General features: G+C 30.1%; 1 protein-coding gene across 1 annotated transcript; it reads right to left on the reverse strand.

Moving 5' to 3' along the window:
* Window positions 1-9,969: 9,969 nt before the first annotated feature.
* On the reverse strand, window positions 9,970-10,988 carry LOC114177221. Its single transcript, XM_028062488.1, has 2 exons — window positions 10,661-10,988; window positions 9,970-10,552 (listed from the first exon to the last, which is right to left on the reverse strand). Exons 1-2 carry the CDS (start codon window positions 10,896-10,898, stop codon window positions 10,425-10,427), a joined length of 366 nt encoding a protein of 121 aa, XP_027918289.1. The 5' UTR covers window positions 10,899-10,988; the 3' UTR covers window positions 9,970-10,424.
* Window positions 10,989-23,981: the final 12,993 nt, after the last annotated feature.

Genomic DNA, 23,981 nt, shown 5'->3' on the forward strand with positions numbered 1-23,981 from the left:
AAGCTTCTCGGCAATGGTATCTTAAGTTCAATGATACTATTGTGTCCTTTGGATTTAAGGAAAACACCGTTGATCGGTGTATATATCTGAAGGTCAGTGGGAGTAAGTTTATATTTCTGATTCTGTATGTTGATGATATCTTGCTTGCGACTAATGATCTTGGTCTATTAAGTGAGACTAAGAGGTTTCTCTCTAATAACTTTGAAATGAAAGATATGGGTGAGGCATACTATGTGATTGGAATAGAAATATTCCGTGATAGATCACAAAGACTGTTAGGTTTGTCTCAGAATGCATATATTAATAAAGTTTTAGAGAGATTCAAAATGGATAAATGTTCAGCATCTCTTGTTCCAATACAGAAAGGAGACAAGTTTAGTCTCATGCAATGTCCAAAGAATGATTTGGAACGGAAACAGATGGAAAATATCCCTTATGCATCTGTTGTTGGGAGTTTGATGTATGCTCAAACCTGTACGAGACCAGATATTAGCTTTGCAATTGGTATGCTTGGTAGATACCAAAGTAATCCAGGTATGGAGCATTGGAAAGCTGCAAAGAAAGTTTTAAGATACCTACAAGGAACAAAGAATCACATGCTTACTTATAGAAAATCTGATCACCTTGAGGTGATAGGTTATATAGATTCAGACTTTGCCGGCTGTGTGGATACAAGAAAGTCTACATTTGGTTATGTGTATCTTTTAGCCGGAGGAGCGATTTCATGGAAAAGTGCGAAGCAGTCTGTCATTGCTGCATCCACCATGGAAGCTGAATTTGTGGCATGCTTTAAGGCCACAGTTCAGGCTAATTAGTTGCGGAACTTTATTTCAGGACTTGGAGTAGTCGACAGTATTTCCAAGCCGCTGAAAATTTATTGTGATAATTCCGCAGCAGTTTTCTTTTCTAAAAACGACAAGTATTCTAAAGGTGCTAAACATATGGAGTTGAAATACTTTGCCGTTAAAGAAGAAGTTCAGAAACGTAAAGTGTCAATAGAACATATTAGCACAGATCTTATGATTGCTGACCCTTTAATAAAAGGGTTACCGCCCAAATTGTATGCTGGTCATGTAAATGATATGGGCATTATGTCTACTAGTGAATGTTAAATGTTGAATGTTAATGTTTTTAATGTTTATGTGACACTTTGAGCTCCCTAATGTATAAATTTCTGAAATATGTGTTTTCTTCTTTATGTTTATGCATGCAAATTATGATGAAGAAAACAAATTATGTTATGTTATTGCTTTGTAAAATGACATTATGTTTGAACCCATTATGGACTTCTCATTTTTTAAGGTCGTGTTAAGGAGAAAGGGATGATATAGTAGTACATGGAAGGGATCATGTCGATCAAATGATGTGTGACCGCCATGACTCTTATTATTTCTGTATCTTTAATTATGAATAATGATGGAACCAATTTATGCAAGGTCTTTTATTGCGCATTATGTTTATGTATTAAATCACATAATGTTATGACATCATATGAGTCAAGTGGGAGAATGTTAGAATTAATTGACGAATTAATTCTATTAGTGACTCATTTGAAATATTATGATGGGCCCAATTGTGATTTAATAAAATATAAATACTTATTGGTTATTATTATGGGAATTGATAATGAAATAAAAAAAAGATAAAGATAAAATAAAACCAACTTGATGGACGTTGGTTTATAAAAAGAATTGGGGTTCTGTCTCTGGTCATAAGGTTCTTTTCACTGTAACCCATTAAGAACGTGTGAGAAGAGAAAGAAAGGCAAAGAGATAGATTGGGAAACGGTGATTGAAGAGCACACAAGATTACAAATTTGAAGAACGCATATTCACAGGATCTCTCATGGATCAAGGTTAGTGCTCTATTATGTTTTATCGAGTGAGAATCATAAATCTTAAAGATCCTTAATTAGTTTTACATAAGGTCCATGTGCGTGTGAGTATTGAAACTTATGTGTGTGTTGCTGGGTTGAGTGTGTGTTGTAGCGACATCGGTTACGTAATTGATGCCATGTTTTGTTAGGGTAGCAATATCGATTTGTGTGTGTAATCAGTGCATGAAATAGGTGGGTATGATTTGTATAGTGTAATGAATATATATATATATATATATATATATATATATATATAATATAATATAATATAATATATGTATATAATAATTAAAATGTTATTAAAATCTAATATTTTCAACTCATTTAAAAATCATTTAATTTTATTATTTTATCATCAAAGATATTTTAGTAATTTTAAATTTTATCTATTACAACTTTTGTTAATCTATCATGTGACTCAAATCACTCACAAAACTCATCTCTAAATCCATTTATTTTACTTTTTAAATTCACTAAAAAAATACACATATCTATCCAGTCAAATACACGTATATCCATCCTCACACTCTCACCCAAATTCATCTTCTCATAAGAACACACTCTTAGCTTGTTTTTGTTTCTAGTCATGACAATGTTTTTGTCTTTGTGGAAGGATGGATTTACAATCCTTGCACACATTTGTTTTTAAGGTTTTCAATGCATTTGAGCGTGCAAACTTACGGGAGATATGATGAAAGCATCCACACATATAGGTTATAATATTAGATGATTTACCGTTTATGTTATTGGAAAGACAAAAGTAACCGGGTCTTTTTACTTTTCAGTTATTGAATTCAATTCTTTTATATATATATATATATATATATATATATATATATAATTAGTTTTTATTTTTTATTATATACATATTATTAAATATAATATTAATAATAAAAATAATATTTTTATAATTTATAAAAATATTTTCTTCACTTATATATATAGATAATTAGTTTTTATTTTATTTTAACATAGTTTTTTGTTTATATTTAATTTCTTATCATGTTTATTTTTAAGGATAAAATATTAAATATTTAATTTTATTTATTAAAATATTTTTTTAATCTATCATACCTACCTATAACATTATATACAAGCTTTCATAAATTTTTCCTTCAAATCTCTTCCTTTATCCCTTGAGATCCCTTATTTCAACCAACACCATAATCATCTTTTCGTCTCCTCAACTTCATCCATTCACTCTCTTTGGAATTTCCTTCCCAATCCAAACACTACCTTAGAGTATTTTTGTTTTAGAGTATTTTCTGTTGGCGAGGAACGAAGAGAAGGGATGAACTTTGTTTTCTTCAATCGATTTAGGATGATTTGCAGACATGAATTTGAAGGAGAAAGATCATCAACAATGTGTTCAGATGAGAAGATTTGAAGAGATAGAAAGTGAAATTACAAAATGGTCCATGTTTTTTTTGTCCCATATATTTTGGTGATTGAAATTAATTATGGTGATGCTTTGGTTGTGAATCTGTGATGCATGGGTGTTAGTTGTGGTGCGTGGGTGTGGTATGGTTGAAGATGAAAGAAGCTAGGGAAAATGTGAGCTGGTGGTGGCTGCAGGTGCATCTGGAGGTGTGGAAAAAGGTTAAAAATGTGTGTCATTGATGATGAACAGATGCAGATAATAATAAAATAAATAATAATAATAATTATTATTATTATAATAATATTTTTTAATAATAAATTCAATTTTATTTTAAACTAATTTTTATTATTTGCATTTAATTTTATATCACATTTATATTGTAAACTGATAATCATCTAATTTTATTCATTAAAATATTTTTTTTAATTTATTATATCCATCACATCATATATAAATTTTCATTTCAAATAAACTCAAATCACATCATCCTTTCATTCATTCAAACAATACCACGATCCTCTTTTAAATTTATTTACTTACTCTCCCTCAAATCCACTATTCAATCCAAAAAATATATAAAAGATTTAAAGAATGCTATAATTCCTCATCTATTAAAGAAATGAGTGCAGAGATTTGCTCACAAAGATAATAATGCCTAAATTATAGCTAATACAATATTTGACATATCTTAACACTCTCACTCAAGTTGGTGCATGGATATCACACATTCCCAACTTGAATAGAGACTCATTAAACACTCTGCTTGACACTCCTTTAGTAAGAACCAACTGCAATTCTGATCTTACAAAAGGAAACATAAATTATTCCAGCTTCAAGTTTTTGTTTGATGAAATGTCTATCAATCTCCACATGCTTTGTTCTATCATGTTGCACCGGATTGTTAACAATTGCTATAGCCGACGTATTATCACAGTACAAACTCATAATTTCATTTTATTTAAAGCCCAAATCTGATAGCACATTTTTAATCCACAAAAGTTCACATACACCCAGTGTCATGTCTCTGAATTCTGCTTCAACACTAGATCTTGCTATTACAGGCTGCTTTTTACTCCTCCAAGTTACAAGATTTCCTCCTACAAAAGTAAAGTATCTAGAGGTATATCTTCTATCATCTTTTGAACCTGTCCAATCTACATCAGTGTACCCTTCTACTTAAGTTTCCATGATTTGAGAACAAAATTCCTTTTCCAAGAGTGGACTTTAAATATCTCAAAATCCTCTCAATAACATCCATATGAAGCTTTCGTGGGTCATGCATAAATTGACTAACAACATTCACTGCATAGGTAATATCTGGACGTGTATGAGACAAATAAATTAATTTTCCTACCAACCTTTGGTATCTCCCTTTGTCTATGTTTGCTGAATTTGAGCATTGAAAGAGTTTATGATTCTGTTCAATTGGTGTATCAACTGGTTTACTCCCAAGTAGTCCAGTTTCTGATAGTAAATCAATAATATATTTTTTTTGACATAGAAAAATACCATGTTTTGATCTAGCTACTTCAATACACAAAAAATATTTGAGGTTTTCAAGTTGTTTCATCTCAAATTCAGATGCAAGGTATTGTTGTAAACTGGAAATCTCATCTTAGTCATTTCCTGTAAGAATCATGTCATCTACATATATAATCAAAGTTGTAAGTCTTCCTTTTCCTCTCTTCAAAAATAAGGTGTGATCAGAGTTACTAGCTCTATAGCCAAAAGCCTTCATAGATTTGGTAAACCTTCCAAACCATGCTCTTGGGGATTATTTTAATCCATATAGAGCCTTCTTTAATTTGCAAATCTTCATTCCAATTGAATCTGTCATACCTGGTGGAGAATCCATATAAATTTCTTCTGAAATTTCTCCATGTAGGAAAGTATTTTTCACATCAAATTGTAGAAGAGACCATTCTTGGTTTGTTGCTAGTGATAGAAGTATTCTCACACTATTGAGCTTGGCTACTGTTGCAAACGTTTCTTGGTAATCTACACCATAAGATTGAGTGTGACCTTTAGCCACAAGTCGTGCTTTATACCTCTCAATAGTTCCATCAGCTCTATGCTTAATTGTAAATACCCATTTGCAGTCCACAGTCTTCTCCCCTCTTGGTAAGGACACAAGATCCCAAGTGTTATTTTTTTCTAAAGCTGCCATCTCATCAACCATTGCTTTGGTCCATCTAGGATCTTCCAAAGCTTCCTGTATATTATTAGGAATGGAAATTGAAGATAATTGAGATACAAATGATGCATATGACTAGGATAACCTCTTAGATGACACATATTTACTAATGGAATATTTAAATTTGGCTTGGAGGTCTGGTTCATATTTAGCTGGAGGTTGACCACGGTTAGAACGGGGTGGAAGATTATACTGGACAATAATAGACTCAATGTTTGGTGTGTTGGTGGTCTCATGTAGACAAGGATCAATTTCATGACCGTTTTTGTCTAAATTAGTATTATCAAGGGTAGGATCAAGAGAAAAAATTTCATGATTAATTTCAACTACAAGAGTCAAGCCGAACCTGTGGAGAAGATTGAGCCAATTGGTTAGGATCAAAAGACACTGTCTTATCCAAAGGAGAAGTTTCCATATTTAAGATTGGTTCACTTCCTGCAGAATGATCCTCACACGATAATTTATCTTTACAGTATAATTTTATATTTGGGATATCAAACATACTAACATCATGATTATGCACTTCACTTTCATTGCCACCATGGAGTGTAGAATCAACATAAAAAAAACTATGCTCATTAAATGTCACATTCATAAAGATATAAAATTTATTTGATGGTGGATGGTAAGCACAATAGCCTTTTTGAGTTGATCCATACCCAACAAAAACACATTTTAAAGCTCGTTCTTCAAGTTTTGTACGTTAATGTGGGTGTAAGTGAACATATATAATACATCCAAAAATATGAGGTGGTAAAGAGACTATGGAAGGAAGGATACAATGATCAGACAACACATCTAAAGGCCTTCGAAAGTTAAGCACACTAGAAGGTGTTCGATTAATCAAATAAACTGCAGATCTCACAGCCTCACCCCATAAATGAGATGGGACATTACCATCTATCAAAAGTGATATTGTCACCTCTAATATATGTCTATTTTTTCTCTCAGCCACCCCATTTTGTTGTGGTGAATAAGGACATGTAGTTTGATCTAAGATGCTTTTGGAGTTCATGAACTCGATTAACTCAGTCTTAAAATATTCTCCTCCATTGTCTGATTGAATGACCTTAATGTGTGTATTAATTGAGTAACTATCATATGATGAAAGGAACGAAACACATTACACACATCACTTTTATGTTTAAGCAAATACACCCAAGTTACCCGAGTACAATCATCAACAAAATTGATAAACCATTTTTTCCCATTATGTGTAGATTGTGGGGCAGGACCCCAAACATCTGTGTGGATTAATGAAAAAGGAAAATCTGTTTTTTTATTGCTTAAAGGAAACACATCATGATGACTTTTTGCCATTACACAAGTTTCACAAATAAAATCAGAAATATTGCATTTATGAAATAGTGATGGAAATAATTTTTTTAGATAACCAAAAGAGGGATGTCCCAATCTTCTATGCCATAACCAAATCTCCTTTTTGTTTTTATCGTGTATGTGTTCATTCGCAAGACAAGCCAACATTCCTTTATGGGTTTGTTGTGAGACATTTTCAAGATAATACAGTCCTTCTCTCTCTACCACTGTCAATCTTCTCCTTGGAATGGATGTTCTGGAAAAATAATGGGTTGGATAAAATAAGGCAACACAAGAATGTGATTTGGTTAACTTGCTGACAGAGAGAAGATTACAATTCAATGTAGGAACAAATAAAACATCAAAGATTGATAAGGAGGGAGAGATGGATATAGTACCTACACCTTCAACTTCAATAGGAGATGAGATCCCATTGGCATTAATAATAGCAATTTTAGAACAATTAGGAGAAAAATTAATAAATTTATGTGGATCACAAGTCATATGATCGGTAGCACCTGAATCCATTATCCAATCACCACCCCTAGTAACAATAGAAAGATTAAGAGCATAGTTAGATATACCTCACAAATCTGACAACAGTAGAACTATGATTCTTAGGAATAGTTTCTTGCATATGGGTAGTAGCAGAAGTCCCAAAATCAAGTTTCTCCGACTGATTTTGATCGGAAGGAGCCATCAGAAATATTCAAATAAAGAAGCATCACTTCCTATATTGTAGAGGATGTAAGTGTTTGGCTTTGATACCATATAGAAAAGATTTAAAGAATAATTCTGATGTATTATTTCAAAGAATAGGATACCATATATATACATACAAAAGTGCTATAATTCCTCATCTATTAAAGGAATGAGTGCACAAATTTGCTCACAAAAATAATAATGTCTAAATTATAACTAATACAATATTTGACATATCTTAACAAAAAATACCTTAAGGTTGTGTTTGCTTTTGATGATGTATAATATTGGTGGATGGATGCGGGTGAGCATGTTGTTTGTTTCCGAGTATTTGAGGGTGACGATTTGTGGAAGGATACAAAATTGTTATCTTCACATATGAGCAGATTAAGGATGATTCACTGTATATGCAAAATTGAAAGACCACATTGCCCTCACATATATGTATGGGTTGTTGGATGATGATTTATCTTCTGTACTGTACTCAGAACCTTTTAAAAATAACAATTTAATAAAATTTATTTCAACAATATATATTATATTTAAATTAATCAATAATTAAACTAATGAAAGATAAAATTGACTTGAAAATTTAAATTAATTGAAAAATAATTGTATATGATAAATAATATTAGTTGTATAAAAATTAATTAGCTAGTTTTATTTAAAATTAATTTTAATTAATTGTATTTTATTTTCTATTAAATTTAAATATAAGGGCAAAAATGGAAACTTATAATTTAATCTATTAAAACTTGGTTTAAATAATATTTTGGTCTTGTTTTTGTCCGATTTGTTCAATTTGGTCCTTTTTTTTTGCGCGTTCGATTTGGTCCCTGATTTGCTAAATTATATTCAATTTTGTCCTTTTCATTGATGTCGTCCAAATTGATAATGATAAAGTGTACAACTGACACTGTTGACATGACGTGGCACTATTCACATTATGACTGATTATGTTTTGTTCAAATAAGTCCATATTTAATTAAATTTGTTCAATTTAGTCCATATATTAGTTAAATTTAGTTTCATCTTCCATTTAATGACCTTCACCACCACCACCACCACACTAAAACCACTGCCAGCAACAATGGTGGTGGTGGTGAAGGGTCATTAAATGGAAGATGAACCTAAATTAAATAAATTTAACTAAAATAGGGACTAAATTGAACAAATTTAACTAAAATAGGGAGTAAATTGAATAAATTTAACTAAAATAAGGACTAAATTGAAAAAATTTAACTAAAATAAAAATTTCTTTAAACAAAACACAACTAGTCATAATGTGAACAGTGCCACGTCATGTCAATAGTGTCAGAGTGTACACTCTGTTGTTATCAATTTAAACGGTATCAACGAAAAGAACGAAATTGAACATAATTTAGCAAATCAGGAAGCAAATCGAACGCGTAAAAAAAGGACTAAATTGAACAAACTAGACCAAAAGAGAGACCAAAATAGTATTTAAACCTTAAAACTTTTATTTTTATCAATAACATCAATCAAATTATTTCTAGACTTTCACAAACTTTATTTCTAATTCTCTTCGCTCTCACCTCCAAATCTTTTAAAACAAACAACACAAATTTCACCTTTAAATCTCCTTAAATTTATCCACTTAGTCTCTTTCAAATCCATCTTCAAAAACAAACACACCCATAGATAAGGCAAATTTATATTTTGAAAAGCTTGCTCTAATTATTGATGATAAAGTGGTTTAATGAGCAAGTATATATTTTGACAGAAAATATAGTAAACAAATGAGACAATTATTAAATAACGATTAAATTTAATATGTTTTATTAATGAGCTAGATTAATGTTTTATACAAAACTTTATAATAAGATTTAGAGGTAGTCTTTTTGAAATTAAATAAGATTAAATTATAATATATATATATATATAAAGTTTACCTCATAAATTTTTTTTATGAGATTGAATTAAGTTTTCATATAATTTAATAAATTTTATTCTTAAGTATAAAGTAATGTTGAATTAGTTAAGATGATTGCTTTATCTAATTCTTCGTTCATCTTTTGAACTCAACTTTTGTGAAGGGAATGCAGAGATTACACATTCTACTCAACTAGTTAGAGGAAATGCTAGCAAATTGGCATTGCATAAAGATGATTTGATGGACGAAGAGTTGGAAGAAAGAAAACTACCCAAAAGAATATAAAGAATATTTAGAGAGAAACCTCATAAAGATGGTGATTGAAATATTAGTTAATTGGTGAAAAAAAGTTTTGTTGATGATTGGTGTCATGGTCTAATACGAAACATTATAGTGCATAAATTTAGATGTAGATGTAAAGAAAGAGACAAATGCATCGATTGTGGTCTTAGCTAAATAGGGAATGTCTTTAAATATTGTCACGGGAATTAACATGGTTGAGGTTGTCCCAAACCTACGTAGCCGCTGCTTCCGCTGCTGTGTTTAGTAGATAACTAATCTTTTGTTGCTCACACTCCATAAAATAAAATAGTAAAATAGAAAAATAGAATAAAATTTTATGTTATCCTCATTGTTCTTATCATCAATAATTGATGGCCAACAACAAAGGAACCATGACAGTCGAACACGCTGTCCCATGTTCAGTGTCCTCTATAAGATATTTTTCTGTCTCGAAATCTGAACATTGACTATTGACTAAACGAGAGAGAGTTAAAAAAAAATCTAATCTACATTTCATCATAACAATCTCGCCATGATTTTCTCATCAATCATGGGGATTCCCTACAACAACACATCACATTTTGACCTCACAAATTACAACACCTCTACACTACACTACACTAAACTAAACTAAACTAAACTGCATTTTTTTTTTCATTTTCTGGGATGAGGATTACATTGATGATGAGGATGACCTTAAACATTAGCATACAAAAACATTAGCTAATTGCTGCAGTGCCATTTTCGATTGATTGGTAGAAGAAGAAGAAGGATAGGGTCAGGTTGAAGAGGGTATATTGCAGTTGGTGGATTTGGACTTGTCGAGAATCGACCACATAACTTGAACATCTTCATACCCACATGCCATCACTTCCCCGTGCAGATCCATCACTCGCCTCTCTTGCTCTGCAAATTCACACCACTAAAACTCATCACAATCACAATCATAACATAACATAACATACAAAAGTAAGCAAATACTAGAGATTTAGTTGAAGATAAGGTTGTCGAGACCTGGTTGAGACTTCTTTTGATCCCTTGGTGGGTTGTTGTTGAAAAAGGTGCAAGCTTTTTTGAAGGGTGTCGTGATGGTTTTCTTCCAAGAGGCCATTTGGATGAAGAAATGGTGTTTTTGAGTGGAGGTTATATAAGAAGAAGATGAAGCAGAGAGAGTGAGAGAGAGAGAGAGAGAGAGAGAGAAAGCAAGATCCGTGAGATGAGGAGGGATGAAAAATGAGTCCTTTTTATTCATAGAAGGATGATGAGTTAGTTCCCTTATCTCATTGATTAAGCGAAAGAAGGGTCGGCTACTGCTGCAAAGCACATGCTCCACGCTCCCTCACAAAGACACACTCCTTCACTTACACGTGATCACTTTTCCACTTCATTCTACTATTATTTATTGCTAACTGGACCCCCTCTCTCTCTCTCTGTCAAATAAGTTAACCTATCCCCTTTTTTTCCAACTTCACCACCCTCCTCTAATCTTCTCACTCATCATTATTATTAACCTTTCTATTTTCAAACTTCAAACCTTCCTGCCTTCTATTTTTAATTATTTTATTTCAAATTTTAAATATATACAAAAAAAACTAATTATAGATATGTAATGTGGAAAACTCAATTGTTTGCTTGTCTCTTATGACACTTTATCTTATACTATTTAATGAGTTTGTTTTCCTTTATTATATTATTTTAAGATTTTGTTTTAATATAGAGTTATGTAAGATTTATATTAACTTATACAATAATATTAAAATTTAAAATCCAAGACTTTTTCATATTACAGCGTTACTATAACATAATAGAATATCTTTGAAAAAGCAAATATTAAATTTAAGAACCTAAAAATTACATGTTAGATTCACACAGTCTGATAGTCGATTTGACTCCTCAAGCAACAGTGCAATACTAAGTTGGCAATTCTTATCTCTTTCTCGTATTACTTTATAATATGTGAAAATTCATAACATCTCTTTAGTAGATCTTAATAGTCATTGGTAAATCACATTTCTTCCTTCATGTCGGTGTCAATGAATAATTTTGTATTTGTTTATGACGCTAGTTTTTTTTCTTTATCATAACATATCATTCATTATATTTTACATTTTCATTGTGTTTTTTTTTTACTGTGTGTTACTGGTGGAGGGACCTGAAATGCAGGTCTGTAATTTCTGAGGCTTATGTAATGAGAAAAAGCCATTGGACAATGGCTCAGTTCCCCACTTCGTGGCATGTGATGATAATGATATGATATGGGGAATGGGAACGTGGAAGATTGGACAACACAAACAAACCAACCAAAGGAAGGAACCCTAATCCCTGTGGGGTCTTCCTCCACCATGCCCTTCATTTTCAGCCCTATCTAGTACCCAATTTTCTCACTAATAATACTTTTTTTACTTTGTATTAAACATTGTTCATTCACTTTATGACATCTAATAATATTCGTCAACAAAAAAATCTAGCTGTCGACCTTTGCTTTTTTTCTTCATTTACCCTAAACGAATTTTAAATTGTATTAACATAAACCCACTTTGACACCACCGAAAAAAGTAGTCTTGGTATTCATACTGAATGTGAACACTGAGTGACGGTGCCGTTGATTCTAATCATGAGTTGACAAAGACATAGCCAATTAAGTAATTAATGACTAATCATACATTTTTAGCTTCCCAATGCACCTTAATTTGGTTTCAGAATCTTCCGTCCCCCAATACCTTCCTTATAAAGTGTGTTTGGTCTTTGTTTACAGCAACATAAATCTGCAAATCAAACAAAGTTGCATCGAAATTACTGAAAGATATTGAAAGTCAACATATATTGCCTTACCTTAGGGTGTCTGAAAACCCTTAAACAATGATATGCTATGATAGTGTGATATCCACATTCACATACCAATTATTATTATTATTTTTTTTTACGATCTAAGGTTTCTCTGACGTATTCTGAGATTTATTTGAATTTTTAAGGACAGTGTATAATGCAGAGGGACGATGAATGTTGTAACGGTATTGTGCTGCATGTCCTTTGATCTCATTACAAATAGCTATTTACTTTGATTTTCAGTTTAGCTATTAGACTCTGTTTATTCCTTGTCACATGCAATGTACCAATGAAGGACATGTGAACAGTACAAATTATTGTTGGGACGATTATTGTTGTATAAATGATGACAACAAAACCTTATTGTCTTGAGGACAGAAAATAATAGCGTGTATGATTGAGGATGAATTGAGATGATTGGCACGTTTTTTTTATGGTTATGTTTCACTACTTTTCTAATATTTTGTATCTGACTCATTTAATTTGACTGCAAGATAAATAAAGTCCGAGTAAAAGTTGTTTTGGCAAATATATTTGAACCATTCGACGTTAAATTCAACACATCATTGTTTCCGTAACTATGTAATTATTGGCACATGATTTTCACATGTAAAACATACACTAGGTAACCTCATTTAAGTATGTTTTATCTGGAGCTGTCAAAATAGATTGGGTTGAAATATTTTACAGATTTTAATACGGGTTGACTTTTGACCCGGCTCATCTAGAATCCGACTCACTCGGATTGAACCCGTGGTGTGCCGGGTTGGCTCACAAACCCGCAGATAAAAGGCTCACACAAGTATTTTTTATTTATTTTTATTAAGTTGGGCTTTACATGATTTGGGTCATGTTAAGTTGTTTTTTTTATCAACACATAAATAATTTGTATTTTTTTTTGTTTATATTTGAATTGTCTTAAAGTTTATTTAGATTTTAATTAGAATTACAATTTAGTTTTGATTCAAAAAAAAATTAAAAAAATTATTTTTTTAATTAAGTGAACCCGTGAGCTAACCCGTTTAACCCGTCAACCCATAGTGAACCGGACCGAGTTTGAATTTTTTTGGCTCGCTAAAAAGTGAGTCGGGTTGGGTTGACTTACTAAATCATCAACCTGTGGTGGGTCGAGCCGGGTCGGACCGAATTACCCGTTTTAACAACTCTAGTTTTATCTAATTACTAAGTTTAATTAGAATACTTTGAAGTATTTTATCTTCTGTTTTTACCGGAATCGGGGAGTATGAACTTTTGTACATGAGGTAAGATCTGAATGGATTGGAAATCTTGATGTATGCTCTTCATGGCTGGAACACAAGGAAAGATCTGCCTGCAAAAGATTATTTGACGCTAAGTTAATAAAAAAGTTTGGACCTTTTAAAGTAAGAGAGAATGAGTATAAGAGAATGTGTGTATTCTTTGGAAATACTAACCAATATTAACCAATATTAATAGAATATTAACCAATATTAATAGAATAACAACTTACCTTAAAGAAATAATAATAATAATAATAATAATAATAATAATAATAATAATTTGGCACCTTACCCGATATACCAAATATTATGTAAATATTTTGTACAAATGAATATCAAGACGTAATTCGATATTTATCATAGTTATCGTTAATAGTTAATATGTGAATATTTGTCCCAATAGATGTATCTTAGCGTGTGTTTGATTCTACGTCAAATTGATATAGAATTGATTATCTAACACAAAATGAGCATGTGTTTAGTTTTCTAAAATCAATTAAAGGATAAAAAATTCACGTTAAATGAGAAATAACTAATTCTTGTTTCTGCGTTGGAGAATTGATTTAGTTGGAATCAATTCTCCAACACCGAACTAAACACACCCTTAGAATAATGTGTAGTGTTTCTGGTCATGAGGCTAATTGGGCCTTATTGTTTATGTAACTCTGTAATTATTGGCACATGATTTTCACATGTAAAACATACACTATGTAACCTTTGAAGTGTTTTATCTTGTATATTTATCGAAATTGGGAGTATGAACCTTTGTACAGGTGGCAAGATCTAAATGGATCAGAGAGTTTTGATGTATGTTCTTTAGGATTGGAACACAAGGGAAGATCCACCTGCAAAAGATTATTTGACGGTAAGTTAATAAGAAAGTTTGGACCGTTTAGAGTAAGAGAGAATGAATATGAGAGAATTTGTGTATTCCTTGGGAATACTAGATGTATTTATAGGACCTTTTGGGTCTTGGATCCATGTGATAAGACAGGTAATGTAATATTAACTAAATATTATGTAAATATTTGGTACAAAAGAATATCAAGACGTAATCAAACTACCAATATTTTTCATAATTACCGTTAATAATTAATATGTGAATATTTGTCTCAATAGATGTATCTTAGAATATTGTGTAGTGTTTGTGGTGATGAGGCTAATTGAGCCTTATTGGGTCACATTACTTAGCACCATCTATTGGGTTGAGTAGATTCATCTTTTATTTTATTTTATTTTATGAGAATTACTCTCGAACTTATATTCATAATAAAAGTAAGGGTCAAATGTGTACTTAAATAATTTTCAAGTCCTTTAATTCGTCTTGCTCTTCGTTTGGTGTTTTTATTCATCAACCGATTCGGATGTACTTCTTAAAGGTGTTTCGATGCTAAAGTCAATGTATGATTGAACAATTAACTCATTCAATTATTCAACTAAATTAGTTTATATGAATCAAATCTTAACATCATCCCATATAATTTATATTCAATTATCAAATTAAGATTTATTTTGTTTTCAATTTGAATTCTAAAATCAATAATATAGCTGAAAACAAACTTAGTGTAAACAATAATCATTGCAAAACATGACTAGTTTGTTTGATAATTCCATGAATTGATACTTAGATTTAATTTTCTATTGTTGAAGAACAACAATGTGGCAAATTAGAGAAGAATATGAAAATACAAAAACCAAAATAAATAAAAAAAGAGAGAGAAATGATGAAAATCAAAAGTTTTGAGAATTTAACAGATATTTTATGTGTTCCTGTCTTAAGTACATTTGGGCCTTCTACAGACATCGAAAGATGAAGCAAATGTGGGCCTAATTAATAATGAGATTTAATCATGTTCATAAGCTCAATTACAAAGGTTCAAGTTGATAGTAACCAAAGCTAATCCATATGATTCTTTTAAAAAATATTTCAACAAATCTGTCTCAATTTCTAAAATTTGTAAAAAATAGCATAAAACTTCAAATTTAGTAAAGCATATATCCATTTTAAAGTCATAAAAATGTAGAGTCCAATACAACTAGAATCAACAAAAATAATTAGTAAATGATCTGATTTGGCATAAATAAACGGTGGAGTGCATTTTTGATTAATTATCGTAAGGCTTAAATATGTGTTTAGTCTTTAATTTTCAGTGAATGTTGGAATTAGTCTATCTCAAAATTTTTGACCAATTTAGTCATTCATCTTTCGAAATACGTGAATTTAGTCATTTTAATCAAATTTTGTTAAGTTTATTTGATGTTTGTATGCATTTCAAGATTGTATTTGAGTTATTTATATTATTTGAAATATTTTTGCTTTATTGTTAAGTCAAATACTATTATGAAACGCGTTTGAAATGTCAAATAAACTTAACAAAATTTTATTAAAATGACTAAATCTACATATTTCGAAAGATGAAGGACTAAATTTGTTAAAAGTTTTAAAATTGATTAATTTCAAAATTGATTAAAAGTTAAATGACAAAAAACATATTTAATCTTTATTGTAATGATAGGAAAAAAAGTGGGAATCTAAAGGGAGGGTTGGGAAAGTGTATGATATGCATTTGGAGTGAGAAGTAAATGAAGAATGTAGCAATCAGAGACATTAATTAAGCAATGATATGTGTGTCTATATATGCATCCATCTCATTCCATTATTATTGCATGCTCCATCTTTGTGATATGTTATGGGTCACAAGCCACCATGGTGTCTATATTGTCCCTTAAAGTAGAGGGTTGTATCCCCACATCCACGTTTTTTTTTTCTTCTATCATCCAAGAACCTCCTCTTGGCTACATACGTATTTCACCGATCACTGTTAACGTCGTCATTTTCTTTAACAACTTTGTTTTTATAGAAAAAAATATGTTTAAAATAAAATAGGGTTTAATTTAACTTATAGTATATAATGTTGCCTTCTTAAGAAAATAATATAGTTGTGCCAATGCTATTTTAAATATAATAAACATTTGTTAAAATTTTAAATAAAATAGGATTTAATTTGAATTAAAATATAATAATAATAATAATAATAACTTAATTTAAATTAAAATAATTATTGAAATTTAAAATTGAATTAAAACACTTATTCGTAATAGAGATAATTTAAATTTAAAAAAGAATAATTGAATAAATTTTTAATCTTTGTAAAATAATTGAATTTTTATTTATGTTTTTTCTAAAAGAAACAATAGAAAAATATTAATTTTTATATTCAGTATGACGTGATAGTCGTTGACTGCTTATATGTAAAAAAGAAAGGTCACATGACAATTTTAATTAGTGCTGACTAGTATGTCTAATATGATAGGATGAAAACCTTTTTAAAAAAATAAAAATTATAAAAATGTGTTTTTATTAAGTGGTGACTTCTAGAAAGATGAAAATAAAAGAAAAATGCTTTTAAAGAAAAATAAAAACAAAATTCACAAATTTTGTAAGTTATTAAAAAAAACAGCAAATTCAAATTTTATGGAATAAAAGAATTAATAACAAAAATGATTGCAGAAATATAGAAACATGTTTAAATGTTTTAAAATATAAATAATTAAAGTGATTCATAAATTATTTGAACTTGAATTGATAAATGTTACATCAAAATCATTTACTTAGTTAAATCGACAAATTCGATCTTACATATGCTCCCTAGTTTCATTTATCATATCAACCTTTTCAAAAGAAAAATATTTATTATCATTATTACGTCTTATTTACAGGTTTATTAGATAATATTGATTATATATATATAATTAATGATTTTTGGGCCATCGGTCATTCGTATCCAACCTACAACCACGTTGTTGTAAAACTTAGACAACCAAGGATATTGGATCAGTGAGTTAATTTAATCATATCGATTAATATAAAAGTTCTATTTAGATATAGTTGTTAGTTTAGTGTATGCGTTAATTCTATAACCTACTTCTAAAATAATGGATGAGTTGAAAAAGTCCTTATAAAAATGAGTTAGAATAACGATTAAAGTATGTTTAAGTCGGTACAGAATTTAATTAAACTCTAAATATTTTTAATAGTTGCCAAACTTTTGAAATATTTTAAATCGTAAATTGTTTCATTAATATTTTACATTAATGATAAATTGGCCCATAATTAGTTTTTATTATTTATAACTTAATTACAAAGTTGAGATTCAATTCAACTTGTCTGAATCTAACTTAATTTAGTTTGACTTGAATTTAATTTGACGCAATCCAATATTGTATTAGATTAATTTTAATAATTTTTTATTGACTTGAACTAAAGCTAACTTTCCTCAAATTCAAATTGGTTTGATCTCAACTAACTTGCTCTGATTTTAGTCCAAACAAATTTAATCACTATTTGTCCAAACAAAATATACTTGATGTTAGCTCGATTTGATTTATCCTAATTTGGATTGAGGTCGATCGACCAACCTAATTAATGTGGGTTCCATTTAAATTAATTTGGGATCAACTAGATCCAATCCATTTCAACTTTTCCTAAACTAATCCAAATTGATTTGAGCCTAGCTCAATCCATCCAATATAGGTCTAATTAAACTAAGGTTGACTTAAGCTTGTCCCGACAATCTTACATTACTTAGGTTCAACCAGGCCAATTTGGTTTGACCAAATTTGACCTTGGTTTCTATTTTTATTTTCAAATAAACTTTTTTTACCTAAATAAGTGGCCTATGGATTTGTCTTGACTCATGAAGTTGCTGTGGACGTTACATGATTTTTTTTAGCTTTATGTCTTTTTTTTACCTTGGTCCATATGAGTTAGGACAAAGTTAGGACAAAATCTCCCGTGACTTGGACTAAGTTTTGAGCTCTTTCTCTCTTTCATGGGTGTTATCTTGTTTTTTTGTTTTTTTGTTTTATTTTTCGGCTAATTATAAGCGAAAGAAAACTTGGATCAATATAATATGAATGTGACATGTGTGACCTGGATCACATTAATCTGCGGTTTAATTACGGATTCAAAAGTTGGGCCCGAATGAAACTGAGTTATCGATGTAATTTAGATTGTCATTAACAAGGTCCAACGATCTTATTGTTAATGACAATGTAATTAAATGACAGTAAAAAAAATCATATTATTCTTGACCCAAATTATTAACAAATCTTTGCCGAATTGAGGTGACATTCTCACATAACAAGGCAAATGGTGAGAGTAATATTCATTATTAAAAGCTTTCATTTTTCTAAGATTTTTTTAAAAATATTTTGTGAAATTTAAAATCCAACAGAAAAAGTCTACAAAATATGAAAACTTAAATTATAGTCGTCAATATTTTATTTATGATTTTAATTAGAGTGCAAAAGATGAGCTTCAAAGTCTGTTTAGTCCATTTCCGTGAGATGCAGGTTTCAGAAGAAGAATTTGTGTGGAGAAATTTATGAGCTTGTGGTGAGCACGAGAATGGAAAGAAAAGGAGATTCCAGGGAAAACTTAGAGAGCACCGTTTCAATTGAGGCTCCACATGGAAGAGCCATGCGTTCCCAAAGCTCATGAAGAACCCTAGCTACCAAAAGAAAATAGTTCGCATCAATTTAGATGCCCCTAATTTCTAGCTACTTAGGTGGGAAAATGCTCATTTTATTTCTTCTAGCTTCTAGTGTGGCTTGCTGGCATCAATTTTTTCAACTTCATTACTGTAAAACTAAAACATTTCTGCATTTTACACCTAAAATTGCCACGTCGGATATCGACTGTCTTCTTCCTTCACGATAACTATTCTTCCTACTTTTCTTCTTTCTTTTTCAGTTCCAACTTTTTGTTTTGTTTAGGGTCGAAGTTATTTTTCTTCTTATTATTCTGTTTACACACGTCACATTTGTGTTCTTTGTAATCACAATTTTGTTGTAATTATCCCTTTGAAACAGTTCAGAAAGCTTTGTTGTGGTGTCAGATATTAAAATGTGTGATATATAAGAAGACAGTGAGGAAGTGGCATGGGACACAGAGCCAAACTTTTGAGTTTGAGTGTTGGAAGTAACCTAAGTGGTTGTAGAGTAACTAGCAAACAAATCAAAGATACTCTCTGCCTATATTTTGCATTACAGAACATAAACAAATTAATGAATGCATGTGTCACCCCAATGTTGTTGTTGTCAATCTCGCAAAGATAACTTCAAATCGGATTCCACCAGTTCATATAAAGGGGGCACGACTTTTGTAGTTTCAGACCAACAGAAGAAGCTAAGTTAGAATATCTAGGCCCTCTGATTAAGAGAATTAGTACCTCTCTAAAGTTTCCACCAAAAGTTGCAAAATTTCATGCCACATGGGGAAAAGGTGAAACCCCAGTTCTGAGTTGATAGTTATCTGCATCAAGCATATTACCCAATGAATACTGATGAATTTAGTTCCCACAATAATACAAAATTAAAAACGCCGATTACTTGAGTTTTTAGCTGTAAAGATTTAAAAGACAAGATCTTTTAGTAAAATTTGAAGGATAAAGGCATTTGATAATGGTGGGTGGGTGTTAAGATTAAGAAGTGAAGATGTAGATAATTGAGCAATATTCCCGACACTGAAAGTAGGTTATGTACTTAGAAGTCGAAACCCTGGACCTTACGATTCAAAGTAAAAGACATTGGTTGATGAAGAAGATGCTGGAATGATATTCCTAAGTACACTGGTAATCTGGTATCTTGTCATTCGGAGATGTTCATTTTTTGACGATTCCGTTTAACCTTTACCGATAGTTTTCCCAAGTAGTGAATCCCAGAAAAAGCACGAGAGTACAACTTCTTTTATGTTAACCCTCTGCACTCACTGCACCACATTTAGTTTCTCCATCAGTAAGATTTCTGATTCTCCTTCCCAAGATCCGAATGGTGCCAATTCTTTTCAACGAACATTTCTAATCAAGATCCAAAACATTAATTCCTTTTCTGGTTTATATAATTACATTTTTTTAGCTTCTTTACTTAAAAACATCATTTTTTTAGTCTTTACACATATATTATTACTTTTGGGCGTATGACTATAAATACAAATATGTAAATATTTAAATTAAGAAAAAAAAAAGTTTTCAAGCTATAAAGAATTGAAAGGGAATGTATGTTAGCTCACCCTTTAATTAGGTATTCGGAGCTATACACGAATTACATAAGTACATGAATATTCCTCTTAGACTCCATCATATTCCATTTCAAAATGTGACCTTCTAACCACTTTAAAATTGAAATGATTTTTCGTTACAAGGTTAAATAAATTTCATTATTTTTATATGAAAAAAGGAGAATGTAATGATAAATTCTAGAATGATGATTAAAAAAAAGGGGGTAAATAGTGAATTTTTAGACTAATTTAATATCCTAAAATTAACCATAATTTGCACCTTATCTTTATATAAACAAAAATTACATATTTGTTATATAGGATTTTCAACAAAAACCTCCGACTAAACAATCATCAAGAAGAAATTTTACAGAAAAGTCAATGTGCGTAATGATTCGAAGAAAAGAGACTAGCCGACACAATTGGCACTTGCTAAATGTATCTTCCAAATTGTTAAGCATATTTTTATTTTCTATTATTCAATTAATAAATACTATATTTCTTAATTATATAGATATATGAAAGGGAGCTCATCCTGTTCACACGGATTGACTCACCATGAGTCAGATTAAAGATGGTGAATCCAACCCAACTCATTTTATGGTGAACCAAAAATTTTACTACTTGCCTCAACCCACCATAGGTTGATGAGTTAAGTAGGTAAGCTACATAAAAAAAATTATTTATTTATTTATTTTTAAATATTTAAATATTTAAATATTTAAATCATTTTTTAAATAATCCATGAGATGGCAATCACATTAAAATCAATAATCAATGTTTTCATCATGCTCACCACCAAATATGATAAATTGTTTCCAAGAAATTGTCCATATAGTCCAAGAAAACATGATAAATATTACACATTTTCTGTCATGCTATTTAACAAAATATAAATGAAAAAATTAGATATATTTGTCATACTAATTTAGAAAAATTTGTTTATAAGACGGTTGTTTGAGTAATTTACTATAAAAATTATATTTAAAGATTAAAGTATCAACATATATAACTTGACAATCAAATTAATTAAACATTTAAACTATTAGTTGGTGGGTTAGGTGAGTCGGGTTGAGTTCAACTCACTTTTGAAAAAATTGAATTTCTCTCTATCAAATTCGGTTCGAACCCATGCTGAGTCAGATTGGCTCATGAGTTAAAACTCATTCTGACATCTCTATAATTACAAAAAAAAAATAAAAATTGTTCTTATACTATAATTAACGTGATGATTTTGACATTGTAATTATAAGACTTTATTATAAGGTATATTTAACCACTATACTTATCAAACTAATAAAACTATACCATTATATATCATATAGAATTAATTAATGGTAAAATGTTTATATAAAATAATAGGTTAAAACTAAAAAAGGTAATTAAAGTAATGGATTTTCCAAATAAAAAATACAAGATTTTAACATTAGATTAATATTAAAGTTTAAATATCTCAAACATATTTTATTAAAAGCGTAAAATTAATTTTTTACAAACTTAAAATTCATTTCTTCATAATTTATTCTGAGTATTTTAGTAAATAATCCTATTAAACATTTATAATTCTATTACTCACTAATTATTTTTTCAACTTTCAACTAATTTTTATTTAAAACCATCTTCTTAATTAACTACACTTTCAAGCACAACATATTTATATTAAAAGAATAATAATAAATAGTTATAAAAATTGTAACTCTGCAAGAAAATGCTTCATTAGTAACTAAATCAAAAGTTGTTAAGCATAGTGACTAATTTATATACCAATTTACAAAATAAAAAATTATTAATTATTAAAATAGTCACTATTATGAATAAAAAATTATAATTGGTCACTAATTAATTAGAGACTAATTTAGAAACTAATTTTTTTTATAGAAAAAACAAAGATAACGAATGTTTTGTGACCAATTTCATTTTGTACCTAAAACCTTGATAATTAAATTTTAAAAACTAATTTAGAGACCAATTATAATTTTTTATTCATAATAACTATTTTATTAATCAATAATTTTTTATTTTGTAAATTAATAAATTAATCACTATAATAACTAACAATTTTGGTCAGTAAAATTAGTTAGTGCAAGTTAGAATAAGAAACTATGTTTTGAATGTGACAAAAAATACTACATACCATTTTAAAGAAACTAATTTACCAAGAGAATTTTTAGTTAACCAAATAATTTAAACCTAACTGAAAATAGTGGCAAGCACACGTTTACATTCATCATCATCACTCTCCTACTCTGGATATCTACTAACTTAATTTTCAGAATCATTCTAGATGATACCCCATCGTTACATGCTCCTGAATACTCCATAACTAGTCATCGCACAGCATGTGCTCACCACATTCTTCAAGCTAATCCTGCTACATCACACCTAATTTTGGATAAACGAGAACATAATGACGGTTGTGCCAAAAGTTGAACCACTGATTCAAAGGAAGAGAATCTAGCTCTTCATCATATATCTAGTTCAGAGGTTCAATCATGTCACCACATTTAGTTACAATTACAAAACTAGACCTGCAAATTGATCTGAGTGATAATCAAAATTATCAGTGATTTAGTGTTATTATAAAAAGTAATTAGTAGCATTTGATTATTAATTGGTAGCATAGAGGGGATTCTCTCTAGCCGAATTTCGTCTAACCCTAAGTGGTTGAACTTGTCATAGCATAAGCAATTTGAAACGAAAGAGAATGAAATGCATGGTCCAGAATTTTGATGGAGTGTGGCGTTGAATATTTTCTTGGCAAATTTGCTCCACAATTAGGTCAGCAATGTTACAGAAGTTATTGTGGATATACATTTTGCTATAACCAAACTAGCACGACACATGTGCCGACATGAACTTTTGTTTCAAATTTATCATGCGTATATTCATATTTGGTTCGCAATTCTGGACTACCTCGACTAAGAACATGTCTTTCCGTTTACAAATTAGAAGTACTAATAACAACTGATTCAGGGCTTGGATATTAGGTGCTTAATATTTCTTTTATGATTTGAATGGCGAAAGCAGGAATAATGCAGTCACAGATAAGACCTTGATGTATTTTCTCAGTACTAGAATAACATGCAAATTGAAATCATGTATATTAAATTAGAGAAACTTAATCGCAGGTAGCATGATAAAGAAAGTTGTAGCCAGAAACATTACTTTTTATTTTTAATAACAACGAATG

Source organism: Vigna unguiculata, chromosome 3 (assembly GCF_004118075.2).
Source record: "Vigna unguiculata cultivar IT97K-499-35 chromosome 3, ASM411807v1, whole genome shotgun sequence".
In the NCBI taxonomy this organism is placed as follows: Eukaryota; Viridiplantae; Streptophyta; class Magnoliopsida; order Fabales; family Fabaceae; genus Vigna; species Vigna unguiculata.

Excerpts from the sequence above, each read along its gene's own strand:
- LOC114177221 (XM_028062488.1), bottom strand. The coding sequence starts at position 10,898 with ATGAATAAAAAGGACTCATTTTTCATCCCTCCTCATCTCACGGATCTT. Across the intron at positions 10,553-10,660 it reads TCAAAAGAAGTCTCAACCAG|AGCAAGAGAGGCGAGTGATG; the intron begins GTCTCGACAACC and ends GTGAATTTGCAG.